The 15,866-nt window shown below is 50.3% G+C and overlaps 1 protein-coding gene across 1 annotated transcript; it reads right to left on the reverse strand.

The window, feature by feature from the left end:
- Nucleotides 1-873: 873 nt before the first annotated feature.
- On the reverse strand, nucleotides 874-11,486 carry fgf24 (fibroblast growth factor 24). The gene is made up of 5 exons (XM_076048028.1): nucleotides 10,070-11,486; nucleotides 9,803-9,839; nucleotides 5,189-5,366; nucleotides 2,590-2,696; nucleotides 874-1,214 (listed from the first exon to the last, which is right to left on the reverse strand). The coding sequence occupies exons 1-5, from the start codon at nucleotides 10,183-10,185 to the stop codon at nucleotides 936-938; spliced, it is 717 nt and encodes a 238-aa protein (XP_075904143.1). The 5' UTR covers nucleotides 10,186-11,486; the 3' UTR covers nucleotides 874-935.
- Nucleotides 11,487-15,866: the final 4,380 nt, after the last annotated feature.

The following is a 15,866-nucleotide window of genomic DNA, read 5'->3' on the forward strand; positions in this document are numbered from 1 at the left end:
AGGCTACAGGCGCCCGACCGACAGGTCGAGCACATCGCGATTGAGCTGTGAATCGCAGGGAAAAACAACACAGAAGAAGAAAGACACAGACCTGTCGACAACAAACACACACACACACACACACACACACACACGCACACACACACACACATATATATATTTAATATTTATATATATTGCACTCAAAGCTACACAGTCATCCCCCGCCGGCGGCGGGCGCAGCGTCACCTGCGGCCCTCCAGTTGGTCTCCATGGCGTCCGCCTCCAGTGGAAAGTATGGCATCCGCGTCGTGAAGGGAAACACAAACAAAAAAAAACCCGACAGGTATTCCAATAAATCTCTAGTCGGCTGATTTTTATAACATTGCGTCACCGCTCCTGCTCCGGCCCCCTCATTGTCCGAAAGGGAGGAAGGGAGGGAAAAAACAAACAAACAAAAAAACAAAACAAACAGTGGCAGCGTGACGGCGGGATTCTCTCTCTCTCTCTCTCTCTCTCTCTCTCTCTCTCTCTCTCTCTCTCTCTCTTTCTCTCTCTGTCTCTGTCCGAGGTCCTCTTTTTTTTTTTTTAGTTTATCCAGTATAAATAACATGACAACACACGTTTTCAACAAAAGGCGGCATCCAGGAGTTCAGGAAGCGTTCAGTCGTCCCGAAGATACAAAAATAAAACCTCTTTGACGTGTTTTTTTTGTTCCTTTTTTTTTTTTCTCCTCGTTTGTCCGTCTGTCCCTCTTTTACAGGAGCGATGTCTTTAAGGCGGTTCTTGTAAGACAAGGAGAGATTTGCAGATACAGTTTATTTCCCTTTCCCCACCTCGCCCGTCCCTCCTGACCCCACCCCCACCCCCACCCCACCCCAAAAAAAAAAAAAAAAAAAAACAACCAAAAAGACAAAAAAAAAAGTTGTGTTTTAGTGCTGTCCCGTCGGTCCCCGTCAGTTCCTCTTGGAGTTGGATTTTAACCGGCGAGCCCTTCGTGTCCGCTTAGTAACCGTTGTGAAGCGAAACTCCTCCAGCGGGTCCGGCCGGCCCTTCGGCTGCCGCTTCATGAAGTGGACTTCCTGTTGCCGCTGCGTCGTCTGCGACCCCTTCTTGGGTCGGCCCCTCCTGTTGAAGCCCAGGTACCAGCCTTTGTACTTGGCCGACACCAGCGCCGTGTAGTTGTTCTCCAGGAATTCCTCCACGAAGACGCACTCCTGCTTGCTCCCGTCGGGCTGGAAGGAGGAGATAGTTGATTTTTATATAAGCTTAATAAAAATGCATGAATAAACAATAAAAGCAGTTTGGTTTTCCTGCCCTTAGAATGGTTTTCATTGACATAAGAAAATACGTAGTGCAAGGCTCTTGCTTCCAGTAAACCAATAAACCAACGAAGAAGAAGGTGGACGAGGGGTCCGGGTTTTTGTGTAAGCAGGCCACTGTAGTTCACTGGCAAGCTTGGGAAAGGGAGGGCGGGCGAATGAGAGCTGCAATCCAAAATCTGACCACCGGATGGCAGAATTTCACACACTGTACTTTTAAATATGGAGGCTCTGGTTGCCCAACTGTTGCACAGAGCTGGTGCAACTAAGCTGGGGCCAGCCGAACGCAATGCAACTATTTTTCGCCAAAACTGAGCAGAAGGTGGCGCTGTCTAAAATATATTTTTAAAAATTGCGTGTGTTATTTCTGCAGCTAAGTCCACTAGCAGTGATCTAAAAGCTGACTCGCTTTTGGACAATGTCCTAAAAACCAAGGTCTTGCTTTTTACTCAAGTACATTTCAGAACCTGTACTTTCTCTCTTTTACTTGAGTCAGTACAGATTGTAAATACTTTCGCCATCTTTGTTGAATCCACGGCCTCATTTCGCTGCATCGTTACGGCTCGCGTGGAAACACAGAGAAATGTCATCGCTTGCCTCCGTTGACAGACACCGACACGACGGGCATCTCAATGTTTGCATCAACTATCCAGCAACCAAGATCGGCGGTTGAAGGTCAGCGGCGCCTTCTATGAAGCGTTTCCTCCAACAGACGCCCGCGGTGAAAGAGTGAAAACTTGCGCTTGCAGCGCCGCAGCGGGAGCGACGCTGACAGCATGACTTATTAGCGCGACAAAATCACACACGCCTTTCTTTCGCTAGCAAACTGTTTTCAAATATTAACATCTTTTCCATATCCATGGCGTGTGTGTGTGAGTGTGCGTGCGCATGGGGGCTGGGGGGGGGGGAGGGGGTTGCTACATCTACAGGGTCACATGCAGTCATCCCAGCGCTTGTGGCCACCTGGTGTGACTAAGTGATATAATTGCAATGGCATTCCTCCTAAGTGACCATTAGTCTCTCAATGCATTGTGGTGATTGCAGTCCGTAATTGACTGATCGAGTGTCAAAGGGGTAGGCCGATTACGTAATGGAAGAAGGGCTGCGAGTTATCAAAGGGGTTTTGTTGGGGTGTACAAAAAAAAAAAAAAGAAAGGAAGAAAACAGCGGGAAAAAGCGGATCGGCTTTCCGCCGCGTTCAATTCAGCCCCGGCCGATTAAACCGTGAGAGTGAAAACCACGTCCCATTTTTTTTTTTTTTTCCCCCCCTCTCGAGAAAGACACTCACCCTTCCGACTATTTTGCCCCTTTCGTTCATGCAGATGTAGTGCTCGCTCTCTTTTCCCTTTATTCGGATGTGGCTCCCAAACGTTTCCGTCTCGACGACGAGGAGAGCTGCAAACAGGAAGAGAGGCACAAGGACATTAGCGGAGTCGCTGGAGGAGGACAAACGTGGTTGAGATGTGTCCAAAGATCCCCCTTGATCACATTCACAGGAAGACGCCTGCTTTTCAGGGTATCCCACTCGTTCACCGGGGTCACCGGCAATTTCTACCTACCCCACAAGCGCGACTTAACACTTTCCCGTTCAGACTGGAAAGACAAAACAAAACGTATATTCTCCAAACGACAATCGCGGCTCTCCTAATCAACATTTTCCGCCCCGTTGACAAAAGAGGGCGGGATTAACTTTAACAGCGCGGCAGTAGATTATCGACGTCGGAACAACAACTCCGCATCCACTTCAGCCCAACGCGGCGCTAATCCGCTCTTGAGATGCACCCCAGCGGCTCCTTTATCGCCCCCCTCCCACTAACATCACTATCCTGAATGTTAACCCCGGCCGGGTCACCTTTGTCTCCGCTCGCCCCCCCCGACACCCTCCCTCAACCGGCGGCGAGAGCTGCCAAACATTTTGTGAAGCGGTTATGTGCCCCTCGGGATTAGGTTTCAAGTTGCCTTTAGTCTGTGCTCACTCAATCAAAAAGTTAAGATGATCCATTTGTTTAACACACAGCACCATTCAGCGGCGCTCAAGGGAGCAGAGGGAAGAAAAGGCAAAGGGGATGGGACAGGCTCCAGGGCAGAGGTAGCTCCCCTCCTCCTCTCTTCTTCCTCCTCTCCCCCCTCCTCCTCCTCCTCCTCCTCCACCCCCCACTTCCTTCTCCACCTCTACTCACACCCCCGCCTCCCCAAACCCTGGGCGAGAAGCAGGAAGAAGAAAAACCTGTCTCAGAGGTGAAACTGAGGAGTTTGTTTTATTCACTTTTTCTCGATCCTCTCGTTTTTTTTTTGGTTTTTTTTGGCTCATTTGAAAATTGCAAACAATTTTACAGGTTATTGGTTTGTTTAATCAACAGGTAGATCATAGTGGGATTTCTTTTGCAGGGTGTTGGTGGGTGGAGGTCCCCATTCCTTGCATTCTTTTCCATTCCTCAGCCATTCATTAGCTCTTAAAATATGAAACCAGCAGGTTGATTGTCTTTGTTTGGTCTTCCCTTTGTCTGTGAATCATGTCTAATCCCCTTCTTGGCTAAATCCGTAAAAGACGAGTTGTTTTCGCGCAACAAGCGGGGGCCCTGACGGTGTGAATGACGTCGACCCAACGCAGGTTCACCTGTCGTAAAAAAAAAAAAAAAAAAAACTTCACAACTCCCACACGCTGCAAAGTTGTACTGGGTTCACAAGCCTCCGCGGTGAGTCACCTTCTCCTCTCGGCGGATAAGTGGCACAATTTGCAAGAATTGTCCCGGACTGTTCTGCTGCCTTCGACGTAATGCACCAGCGCCTTGAAAAGAGCGATAACAGCACCGCTTTGGCGCCGCTGACTGGTGTTTAGCGGCCCTGAAGCTTTACGCTGAAGCAGTTTGAGCCACCCCGTGGTAATCCATGTGCCCCCTGTATATCCAGACCTGGGAGCGGATCAGAACGCACGGGGAATATCTTCCTGGCTACCATTAGCCGAGTGCAAAGGAGTTCACAGGTGCCAGGTACTGCAGCTGTATGGGGAGGAGGAGGGCAGGGAGGGAGCAGGGGGGAGGGGAGGGGCCGAGAGCCAAGAATTGGCAAGGCCTCATGGGAAAAATTGGATCTGCTTCCACTCAAGCTCTAACAAGCAGTGAGGAAACTTCGCCCCGGCGCATCTGCGACTCGACACACTCAACTCGGAGGCATTCGAGACCGGCAATTTTCGAGCCGTGAGTCAGCTGTTGTGAGCAAAATGTCTGCAGGAGAGCAGCGGCCCGAGTCCCTCCGCCGTGTGTTTGTGCCACGGCATCAAAGGGCTCCCTCGCTGACCGGCAATTTACCCGCCCCGCCGCAATTGTTTTGATTCAGAGCTCCGAACAAGTCCGCGCAACGCAGACAGCCGAGAGCATAGCCTGGAGGTTAATAGGGACGTGAGGTTGCGTTGAAGTTTTGATTTGATTTTCGGGGAGCCAAATTACCCCAGACTGAAAGGGCCAAGTAACAAAGAGATGATAAGGGAGAGATGTGCATTTATTTTAATAACGCGTGCAGACATGCCAGGCTACGATTAGCCGTGCCTTGACCATCCTGTTATTTTTCAACTGGGACAATGACGCCTAGAAAAACTTCCTTATTTTGTCCGGGTCATAGCGCGTCACCCTCATAAAGTGACTCACATGCACCAAGCATGGAGAAACTTTGTCTCTTCGAGAGTCAGTGATTCAGTGATTTCACAAAGAAGACAGACCTGCCCTGGAGACCCAAAGTGGTGGTAAGCATCCATTCCAAGGTTGATTCTCAAAAGTATCCATTTAAAAAGTCTCTGTCCACGTTGCCCAAACAAGACAAACACATAAGCACCACAACAAAGATTAGAAAGTCTAAAGTGTCTGGTGAGATGCACAATAACTCTCCCATACCATACTTGCCCCCATCATCTCCGTTGGCGTTGACTTTCTTCCCCAAGATCTGCACGTGTTTCCCCGTGGTCCTGCTGTAGAGCTGATAGATCCGGACCTGCTTGCGGCTCAGGTCGTCTGGGTTCCTCGTGTGGTTCTCGATGTAAATCCTGAAATCAGCATTGCTCTGCTGTGACTCCTAGGAGAGAGAAGGGACGGACGGTCAGAGAGATTTCCGTGGCGCAGGTGCCTGGTTGTGTTCGAGGGGCCGGATGATGCCGGAACTCTGATCTGGGAAGGAACCGTTTATAATCCGGTCTTGGGACCGGCGTGTTTTATACGGGTTTGCATTTACAAGCTGATAACTGTGTTACAAGATGTGTTAATGAACTCATTCCTCGAATTAAAAAGGAAAAGAAAAAAAAAATCTGACAGAACAAGTGCAAAGCCGACAGCCGCAGCCATCTGTTGCTTTGCATTGCGGTATTCCAGGAGCCCCCCCGAGCGGTTTTCACAAAAAAAAACCTGGACTCCATTTCCACATGCAAGCGAGCCACTAGCAATTATACACCTGAAGCATCCAGACCTGTTGCACTATCATCAAACAAATATCTGCCTGCAGGCGACCAGGGGTCCATAAATTAGGAAGCCCAGCAGGCAGAGGACATGACTGGAAAATGGAAAGGAGAAACCCCCTCTGCTCCCCTCCAAAAAAAAACAAGGACTTGCGGGTCGTATCGTCCAGATCTACCTTCCGAATTCCCAAACCTGCTGTTTACGAGTCACCTTAGACCTGACATAAAAAGTAGAGCGGAAATCGTTGACGGCATGTCAGGAAAAGCCAAGTGTGTCACCCCGACATGTGTCGGAGCGGGGAAAGGTATACTTTCGGAAGCCCTGGAATCTCGCTTCGCACCGAGATCCCGTTTCCGCAGCTGTCTGGTGTAGTAATTGCACGGTAATGGCTTTTTATGTGGCTCTTCTCAGGTGGCTAATTATATACACATTACATACCCCGAGTTCTTGTTCTTCTGACTCTCAGCAAATTAATGACAGACATGATGGGAAAGTGTTGACCCGGAGGAGCAGAACCTCTTAGCGATCGGAGAGGAAAAATACCTGGAAGGAAGTCCTATCGAGGCTGCAAACAAGAGACTCGGGGGTGATCCAGATGTTGTGCAATCTAAGCGCTACTTTGGGCGTCTCGTGCGCGGAGGACACAGTCTGTCCAGGACAGGACATCAACGTCCACAAAAGCTTCCTCCGTGAGATGCCCGACAGACTGCAGGACGTAACGCTAGGCGGTTTTTGTTGGCCAGTTGACTCATGATGATGTATGCGGTCTAGAAATGTGGATCCAGCCCCTGAACTGGGACGCGGCTCCTGTATCTTGACATTTAGGAAACACGCCTATAATGTTACTTTTGGCAAAAGCGAGCGCAAGGGGGGGAAAGAGAAAAAAAAATGACAGGCCGCATATCACAAAATGCTACTGATGCAACAAATCTGTGGTGTTGACTTTGAGGCTAAAGGGTTGTGACGACGACAAGCTCTCTGGCGGACGCCGCGTGTCTTCTCAAAACGGAATAATAAAAGGAATTGTTTTGGTTTTACTGCCTTGTTTTACTCCCCTTGGGAAATTGAACTCAAACGAGGTATTTCCCCGGGAACAAAACTCCGCAACCACGATAACCACGCAACACTTTGTCATGCAATAAATCTGCTTTAAGCGGCCTTTCAATCCAATCAAACCCAGCTGGGAAAGACGGAGCCGCTGCTCAGCGCTAAACACCTCAACCCGGACAAAAGGATTTGGGCTTTTACTGCGAGAGGAGAGCAGATCAGCTGAACGGTAATGGTGCAATTTACGGGATCAATAGACGATGTTTGAAGAGCCTCGACGCTCCAGTATGAGGGATTTAGCAAAAACCAAATTTGTCCTAGCCCAGGCTGATAGACACGTTACAGGCAAAACGTCAAACGTCAGGGATTCTTGGAGAAGACGGTGCTTGACAAGCAAACAAAGAGCATATATTTTTTTAATAGAGGTTCTGAGCGGCATCCTATGGTGTTCCCATTGGCGCCTCTAGAAAACTCTTTGCTTCAAGGCCGAGCAGTTAGCGCTCGGCTGCAGCTGCTGATCAAGGACGAAAGAAATTGCAGCTTACATGACTTCTCATCCAAGAAACAAGATATCAGATAACCGTCCAAAAAGTATGACTCAAGACTCGTGCGGTGCGCTGCTCACACACAAGTTTTTCGAGGGATGTACTTTTTATTTGTCGTCGAGAAAATAAAATCAACGCAAGAGTTTAATCGTGCCAGATTTTTTTAAAACAAAACAATTAAAAAGGCACTTGTGCGAGAGCTCAAAGCGCAGAGAGTTAATGGTGCGTCTGAGTCAAGGGTCAAACATCAGCTCCCTCCCAAAAACCAAAGCTGACAAAGCCCGAGGACAATCAAAGAAGCGGCTGGCAGCGAAAACCCGGCCCTAAGTGGGCTGCTAGTGGCTTTATCTCCGATCTGCCCGTCTCTAAACAAACATAAAGGTGTGTTCGCTAGACAGTTGCATTTTGCACTGAGGAGGCCGGGTGAGGGCGAGGGCGGGGGAGGGGGGGGGGATGGAAAGGCAAGCCTAAGCACATGGCCCGGCCGAGCGCGAGCGACGACAGTTTTTTTTTCTTTTCTTTTTTATCACCCCGTCTCCTCTCTTCAAAGACACAGCATGAAAACGGATACGGTTGAAACTTCAAAAGTCTGGCGCTCGTCTCTTCGCCAGGAAGCTCAGTCGTCGAAAATCCATCTCGGAGATACACCTCGCTATCTGGCCCGACGCGCGCACAACAACAAACACTGGGGGTCGCACAAAGCCGCGCACACAACACGGATGTGGTGAGACGCGCTCCCGCGACTTGGCAGCCGATTCAAAGTGCACACACGCGCGCACACACACACACACACACACACACACACAACCGGCAGCTGCGGCCGGTGCTGTTGTTCCTCCTGGTGAAAAATGGCAACCGCAGCGTGACGTGCAGGAGCCATTAGCGGCCTGGGGGGGGGAGCGAAGTGGAGGTGGGGAGGTGGCGGCCTGGAGAGGCACGCTGACAGGAGGACACAACTCCTGCGTTTTCTGGATCCCCCCCCATCATGAGGGTACTCAAGGAGCCGCCTCCGCCGTTTGATAATGGCCTTTATCTCGCCCTGACGTCTCCCCCAGACCATAACAAACCTGCCAATCACACGCTGGAGCCCGGCGGCCCGCCGCACATCTCACACGGGGCACCCCTTCGCGTGTAAGAAGGGCCACACTGACTCGGACGCTTTGTTCCGCGCAGCTCTTTTGGAATAATCGCATCACGTAGACTTATATAACGTGTTGTAGGAGTTGGGGGTCGGGGTGGGCGGTTGGTTCTGGATCAGGTAGGTATTGTGCCCGCCGTGGAACCATGCAAGGTGATCCTTTCAGAGTGGCACGGGGGTGAGGGGCGCACAAGGAATGTTACTTCCTGCAACTTTTATGGCTTCGTTTGTCCCAAAAGTTCAAGCGCGAGCATGACTAAAAAAAACAAACAGAACTCCCCTAAAGATGTAATTGCATTAAAAATAGCAATCAAAAATGTTCCCAGCTGTGGGATTCATGTGAAAGATAATGCAACCCATACGGGAAACAGGGCACAGAGCTAATATCCATTAAGAATTTAGCTTTTGTGTCTGTGTGTGTGTGCGTGTGTGTGTGTGTGTGTGTGTGAGCACAGAAACAACAAAATGTGACTATATGTCGTTTTGAGTGTGTGTGTGTGTGGGGGGGGGGGGGGGGGCAGGGGGGAGAGGGGGTCTTTAACCAAAATGCCAATAATCTGATCAGGTGGGCGCGCGCGCGCGCTCACGTGGAGCGTGCCGCGCGCATCCCGTGGAAATCTCGGCGCGCAATTAGGTGAGTGGATGCCTGCAAATCATTACTGTTCAAAGGCGAGGCGCAACTCATAAAAAAGTGCGCGGGGGTGGTGCGGTGGGGGTGGGGGGGATGCAGCGAGCGCCAAACGAGCCCATCTGCTGGGAAAACCGGCCGACTGCAAACATTAATGTCACGAAGGAGAGAGAGAGAGAGAGAGAGAGAGAGAGAGAGAGAGAGAGAGAGAGAGAGAGAGAGAGAGAGAGAGAGTAAAGCGCAACCTGCTACTTGAACTCCGTATCGAAAACAAGACAGTTTGGTGGAAGGTTTCGATAGGGTTTTTCTTTTTAATCGGAAACAGATCAGTGTCTTTTCTGCCAACATTTTTTTTTTTTTTTTTGCCGGATGAAGGAAGATTGCAATTTTATCCTAAAGGCCTGCACGTGGTATCGAAATTATCTGCTATATAACTCGTGTGGAACTGGTTTTTAATTCACTTTCCTGATTGTGGTGACCTTTGCCATACATTTCCAGCCCCTTGTCAACACAACCTTCCCTGGAAACACTTTCTTCCCAAATCATCGCTGTTTAAAACGAGTTTAATATCGTTCAAATATCTCAGTCTTTCTTTCTCTCCGCGAGGCGGGGTGGAGGGCGTGCGCATTGCAAACGCCCGATTTAAAAATAATAATAATAATAATATAATAATAATACTAAAAGGGTGGAAGTGAACGTACCTGCAGTTGTAAATAGAGGACCAGCAAATGTAAACACCTGGGTGGAGAGAAGAGAGGAGAGGAGAGGAGAGAAGAGGAGAGGGGAGTGAATCACACAGGCAATTACACGAGGAAATAAACTGCAGTCAACCTGCGTGGAGGAGACGAGAAAAACGAAATAAAAACTAAACATGACGCTTTTGGCGACTTCTGTTGGTAAGAATGCACGAGTTTCATGCGCAACAGTAAAAACATGGGAACGAGCGGGCGGAGATGCGCGACACTTACACGTATATGAACCTGGAAGGCAGCGGAGACATCTTGGCGTGTAGAAGAAATACACCTGCTTCCAGATTTTTTTTTTTCCTCCTTTTTTTTTTTTGGAGCTCCGGCGAAACACGCATACACGTACACACGCACGCACCGGCTGTTGCTCCCCTCCTCTGTGCGCCTTTTTTTTTTTCTCTCCCCTTTACGCACGGCGCAGCTCCGGCGGCGAGCGGGGCGCCGAATCCCAGCGTGAGGATGATGATGATTCACCGGAGAGCAGCGGGAGCAGCGGCCGCGCAGGGTGCAACATTAGGCGGCTTCCTCGTCGGGGAGGTCGGAGGATTATCCAGAATTATCTTGTTCTCAGTCTGTCCTCCTCCTCCTCCTCCTTCTTCTTCTTCTTCTTCTTCCTCCTCTCTCCTCTCGCTCTCGGCTCAGTCTCCTCCGCTGCCCGAAACTCCGTCAAAGCGTGGAGAGGATTTAAAAACAAAAAACAATCTCCCCCACCTCCACCAGCACCTCCACCCTCGCTCCAAAAGTTATCCTTGGACTTTTTTTTTTTTTTTTTGGTGCGCACAATCCCAAATCCGTCCGCTCCGGGTCGAGGCTCTGGCTCCCCTCAGCTCCGTCCGTGTACCTGCGGGGGATTCCTACACCTTGCACGGGTCATTTTTTTTGGTGGGGGAAGCTCTGCCGATGGAAGAAGTGGAAGAAGGAAAAGCGCAAAAAAAAAAAGAAAAAAAAAAGGAGAAAAAGAAATCGTCCTCCTTCAATTCAGCCACAACTTATCCGAATACACAAAGGTTTCTTTTGTTTTAATGTTGTTTGTGAGAGGGTTGTGTAGGATTGGCGACAGCAGTAGCGGCGGCGGAGGCGGCAGCAGCAGCAGGACGAGCGGCAGCGGCAGCGGCGGTTCCCCGGAGAGCTTTGAGGGGCTGCTGATGGCGCAGCAGTGCCTGTCAGTGGTGTTTGTGCGTCTGCGGCGTGAGATTTGGGCACAGAGAGGTTTCTTTTTTCTTTCCTTTCCTTTTTTTTTTTTTTTTTTTTTTGCTTGTTGTCGGTGGGTGGAAACATGTCAGCGGTTTGCACCTGATAGGGTAATCTCTCTCACAGGCCGGCGCCCCCTCACACCCCCCCCCCTCCTCCTCCCCCTCCCGGTGGGCAGAGAGCGAAGCAGGACTGAGGAGAGATGGGGCTGTTTGTTTGTTTTTTATTGTGATTGAATTATTGATGTATCATTGTATATTGACGTCTTTCTTTGGAAAAAAAAAATAATTAAATTTACACTTGAAGTAAAATGACTGTCATCATAAAAAAAATGATGTTTTTTTATGACAAGACGTTAGAATAAATTGGGAATAAATTGGGAATAAATTGTGCAAGTTCACCCCTTCACCCTCCTCGTGCGTTCTTGTTATTTTAAGATGTCTCGCGCTACTGTAAATGAACTCAGCCACTGAAACTCTCCGTTCATCGTTGCCCCCCCCCCCCTTTTTTTTTTTAAACCCCCTCTTGTGGTGTGTCTAAACTGCGTGTCGCAGGGGGTTTTGTGGATTGGGCCCCGGCTCTCCCAGACACCATTCAAATGCAGGTTTGCCCTCGATTTTATTCAATAATGTGCTATAACTTATCCCGCATTTAAATGAAAGAGAGGTGCGAATGTGTTTACGAGCTGGCGGCAGTAAAGCGAGCCCACATCCTCGCTGCCGTTAAACAAAAAAAAAGAGAGAGAGAAAGACAGAAAGGAAAAAAAAAAAAAAACCTTTGTGGTTCGTCTTTATTGTCCCATTAAAACAGGATCCTCGGCATTCCTCCGCCATTCATATTCAAAATCATTCTAAATGATTACATACATAACTTCCCACGTCGGGGATGTCAGAGGGGGGCGTCGTGCGGTGCGATTAGTGGCGAATGAAAGAAAGTTTTGGCCCGCCGACACCGAGGAAGCAAAATAAACCAAACTGTTTGTTTATCCGGGGAGGAGAAGAAAAAAAAAATTATGAATGCGCGCCCTCTTCCTTCTTTATTATTATGATTATCATTATTATGACCAAGTGTTAATGACTCTTAACGACGCGCCAGGCCACAGCGTGATTTGTCTGTTTGCACAGTGCCGGATGGGAGCCGTTGATGTGGCTTTGGAGGTGTGATTCGTGGCTGCCTGTCTAACAAGGCGGGTTTTTTTATCCTGTCAGCCGCAGTGCACTTTAATAACCCCTGTTATACAACTCATGTATAATGTAATTTAAAGGCTGACTAATTTAGCCTTGTCAGCCTAAGGGAGGGAAATCACAGCAAAAAAAAAAAAAAAAAAAGAAGAAAGGAAGAAAAAACAGGAGAGGAGAGAGAGAAGAAGAAAATAGTAATTACGGCGTCGCGGATAGTTTTGATGATTTCTTGACAAATGCGAGGCTTTGGGACGATCACATGAGGCTTTGCGCGAGGATGTTAGCGCTCAGCCGCTGAGGACACATTTCTCCCGTACGGTCCAAAACAGAAAAAGGCACCTGACACCTGATTTGGGGCAAAGGCAGGATGATAAACAGCAATTAGCCGGCGGCGGGGCCCCATGGAGCCGGCATTGTGGAGTCACTCATCGGCCCTTAAGCACATGTTTGGGAGCAAAACTTCTCGGAGCGTGACTGTAAATCCACAAGTGAGAGGAAGGGGAGAGCAGCGCCGGGCAGCGGTGGATGTTTTGGATGCGGCCTCCGTGTGAGTCACCACACGGTGTCTGGCGGCCGGCGGCCATCAGCAAAGAGCTCCATGACCCCCTGCCCCCCTGTCATTTCCCTGTGAGAAGAACTGATTATTGTCATTATTATTATTATTTTATACATCTGAAGCGTATGGGAAAGTGGCAGCGAGCCAACGCTTCGGATGCTTCTGTGGCACCGCATTCTTCCAAACTATCAAGTCACTCTGGCAGCCGGCCAATCAGAGGGAGCCGTCACAGGGCCGGAGAGCTTCGAGGTGCCACCCGAGGAGTCGGACTTCTATTCTAATCTATTACTGAATTTAATTTTAACCAACAATGAACTATTTAAGGAGATGCAGTTTGAATTTGTCTGTTGAAGCTTTCCTTTGGGTCGACGTTTGAACCGTTGCCGTGTTCATTGCGATAAGACTCCCACAAAACGGCAATACAATTGGCTCACCCTTCAGTGAAGCATCTGAGTCATGCAGAGAAACAAATACAGTTGAATATAACTACGGCTTTTCATTGCTTTTTCTACACACAAATGCAGGAATCCGCTGCCGGAACGCAAGAGGAGTTGGGACGGCCGAGGGAAAAAAAAGCTGTCGCTTGGTCTCGTTTCTGAAGCTAAAAAGAGAGAAGGGAGGTGTGTGTGTGTGTGTGTGTGTGTGTGTGTGTGTGTGTGTGTGTGTGTGTGTGTGTGTGTGTGTGTGGTCGGTGGTAGGGGGGCGGTGGGGGCAGCGGCTACGGAGCGGGGATAAGGTTACCCCCAGAGATTAGCCGACAAGAGGGAAGGAGTGAGGAAAAACAAGCATGCAAAAGTAAAGGTCGCCGTCTTTCAGAAGACGCCGCCTTCAACTCGTCCTTCCGTTCTGCTCCAAAACCAAAAAAAAAGAAGAAGGAAAAAAATGCACATTTAACTCCTCAGCAAAAGATGATTTCGTGCGACTCCCACAGGCTCCTTTCAGGGTCTTTGGATGTGAACGGCGAGCGCTCCATCCGTGCAGCTATGCGTGTCGGTGCGCGGCGACGGGCCTGTGGGAACGTCACCGGGAGGACATCGTCTCATTGAAGGGTCCGAGAGGAGGCATCCGAGGGCGGGAGGGAGGGAGGGAGGGCGGGCGGGGGGGTCTGGGCGAGCGAGCAGGCGGCGGGCGCTCGGCGGTTCAAAGGGCCGTGGCAGCCATTTTAGGGCCTGACAAAAGAAGTTGGCAGATCAGTAAGTGAAGCCCAATGTACTACATTAGTGTCAGGACCCCCCTCCGCGCTCCCTCCCACTCTGCACTTTCATCTCTGACACGGACGTATTGACTTAAAGGGAAGCGGGTTGGGGGGGGGGGTCTGGGAGGTGGGGGGGGGGGGGCGCCGTGTCGTGGGGAGGTTTTATGTGGCCCATTCAATCGGCAAGGTGAGGGCGACCGACGCGGAGGGGCGGGGAGGGGAAACCGGCGGCTCATATAAGCCACCCAGAAGCTTTTTTCCCCCCTTTTTTCCTTTGCAATTAATTAGAAGTCAGAGAGGCGACAAGCGTGCGGGAACCCCCCCCGACGGGACCCCCCCGCCCCCACCGCCCTCCTCTCATCTCGCTGGAATCGGCCTCACCCCATTAGGAAACGTGTTGACCCCCCACCTCTGCAAACACACACCCCCTTTCCACACACCCCCCCCCCCTCCCAACCTTTACTCTGGACTACTGAAGGCCGGCGGTTGGCCGGCGAGGGGGCCTCGGGTCGCCGCGGGGTCGCGACACCTTGACATTGCGGAGGGTGACGGAGAGAGGAGCCAGAGGAGCCAAGTGAGGCACCCGCCGCTCCCAGAGCTTTCAACTGTCACCTGTAGGGGAGCTGGGGGAGTGGTGGGAGGAGGGGGGGGGGGGGGGAGGCGGGAAGTGTTTTAGTAATTTGTCCCCCGTCACACGTTGTTTGCATGGAGTCATTAAGGGCCCATTTAGGGCCCTTTGCCTCGAAGGGGAAGAGGCCGGAGAATGTGTGTGTGTGTGTGTGTGGGGGGGGGGGGGGCGTCGGAGTGGGGGGTGGGGGAGGGGCTCTTCCTCAGGGGGGGGGGTGGGTGGTGTGACGGGAGTGAAGGGTGAAAATTAAAGCGTCGCTCTTCGACAAATCATCCCCCGAGCACCACTGGCTTCAGTCAGCCGCCTGGTTAATGACGATTGGTTCCAATCTAGCTTCCAACTGGGGGGTGGAGGGGTGGGGGGGGGTTGGAGTCCCGACTTGTCCGAAAACATAAACAAAAGTTACGGGGGCCCCTCTTGTTGCTAACACGTGGAATGACTTATGTGACCGCATGCAGTTTTTTTTTTTTTTTTTTTTTTTCGGAGGCAGAGTGAAAAAAAAAACACAGCCGCCGCCGCCGCTGCAGCTCCGACAGATTCTTTGGCCGTTTGCTCAGCGCGGACAAAGCGGCCAAGATGCGTCACGGGGGCTACGGCCGGACGACAATCAGCCAACGGGACCCCGTACGCATTTTCAGAATTTTTTTTTTTTTTCTTTTTGTTTTTGGCCGGCACCAGACAGATAAATGTCAAATCCCTTCGGACGAGCAGGAGGCAATCAAAAAAAAAGTTCCTTCTCTCGGAGCTTTCAGCCCCCCGATAATTTGAGAGCATTCATGACATAATAAGCTGTCAGAGCTTTGGGCGGACTGGCGCAGGCGAAAAAAATTTGGGAAGCAAAATGATGTAAGTGTTCTTTTGTCAGCTCTCTGATTTCCACCCTCCTCCCACGAATCCGAACGGCCGAGCGTTTTGAGCCTTTGCTCTCGGGACCGCCGCCATTAGCGAATTAAGCAGCTGGTTTGTTTGCGGTGCGAATCGAAATTGCGCCAAAGATTCCGTGAGCCCGAGCGAGAGAGGCCCCAGACCGGTCCACGCAAAGATGTGCGATGGTCTGACAGATGTTTAACGGTTAAGTGTGTCATGTTTGGAGATTTTGAGAGGAAACAAAGACATTAAGTGGTTAAGTTTTAGATTGCAGTGCTCTTTCGCTCACCCTCCCTCTCCCGAGCTTGCCGGTGTACTGCAAGTATGCACTTTTATTGATTCATTTATGGGCAGCATATTAAGCTTTTATCAATATAAAAATCATAAATCAGGCCAAGCTT

The sequence above is a fragment of the Nelusetta ayraudi genome, unplaced genomic scaffold, assembly GCF_046127955.1.
Source record: "Nelusetta ayraudi isolate G7.1 ecotype Tasmania unplaced genomic scaffold, CSIRO-AGI_Nayr_v1 ptg000097l, whole genome shotgun sequence".
Lineage (NCBI taxonomy): Eukaryota > Metazoa > Chordata > Actinopteri > Tetraodontiformes > Monacanthidae > Nelusetta > Nelusetta ayraudi.

Bases quoted from the DNA above. Each gene is read 5' to 3' on its own strand.
- fgf24 (XM_076048028.1), bottom strand. From the start codon at position 10,185: ATGCGTGTTTCGCCGGAGCTCCAAAAAAAAAAAAGGAGGAAAAAAAAA. The intron at 2,697-5,188 runs GTATGGGAGAGT...TCCTGTTTGCAG, and splicing joins AGATGATGGGGGCAAGTATG to CTCTCCTCGTCGTCGAGACG. The intron at 1,215-2,589 runs GTGAGTGTCTTT...TCCTCCTTCCAG, and splicing joins GGGGCAAAATAGTCGGAAGG to CCCGACGGGAGCAAGCAGGA.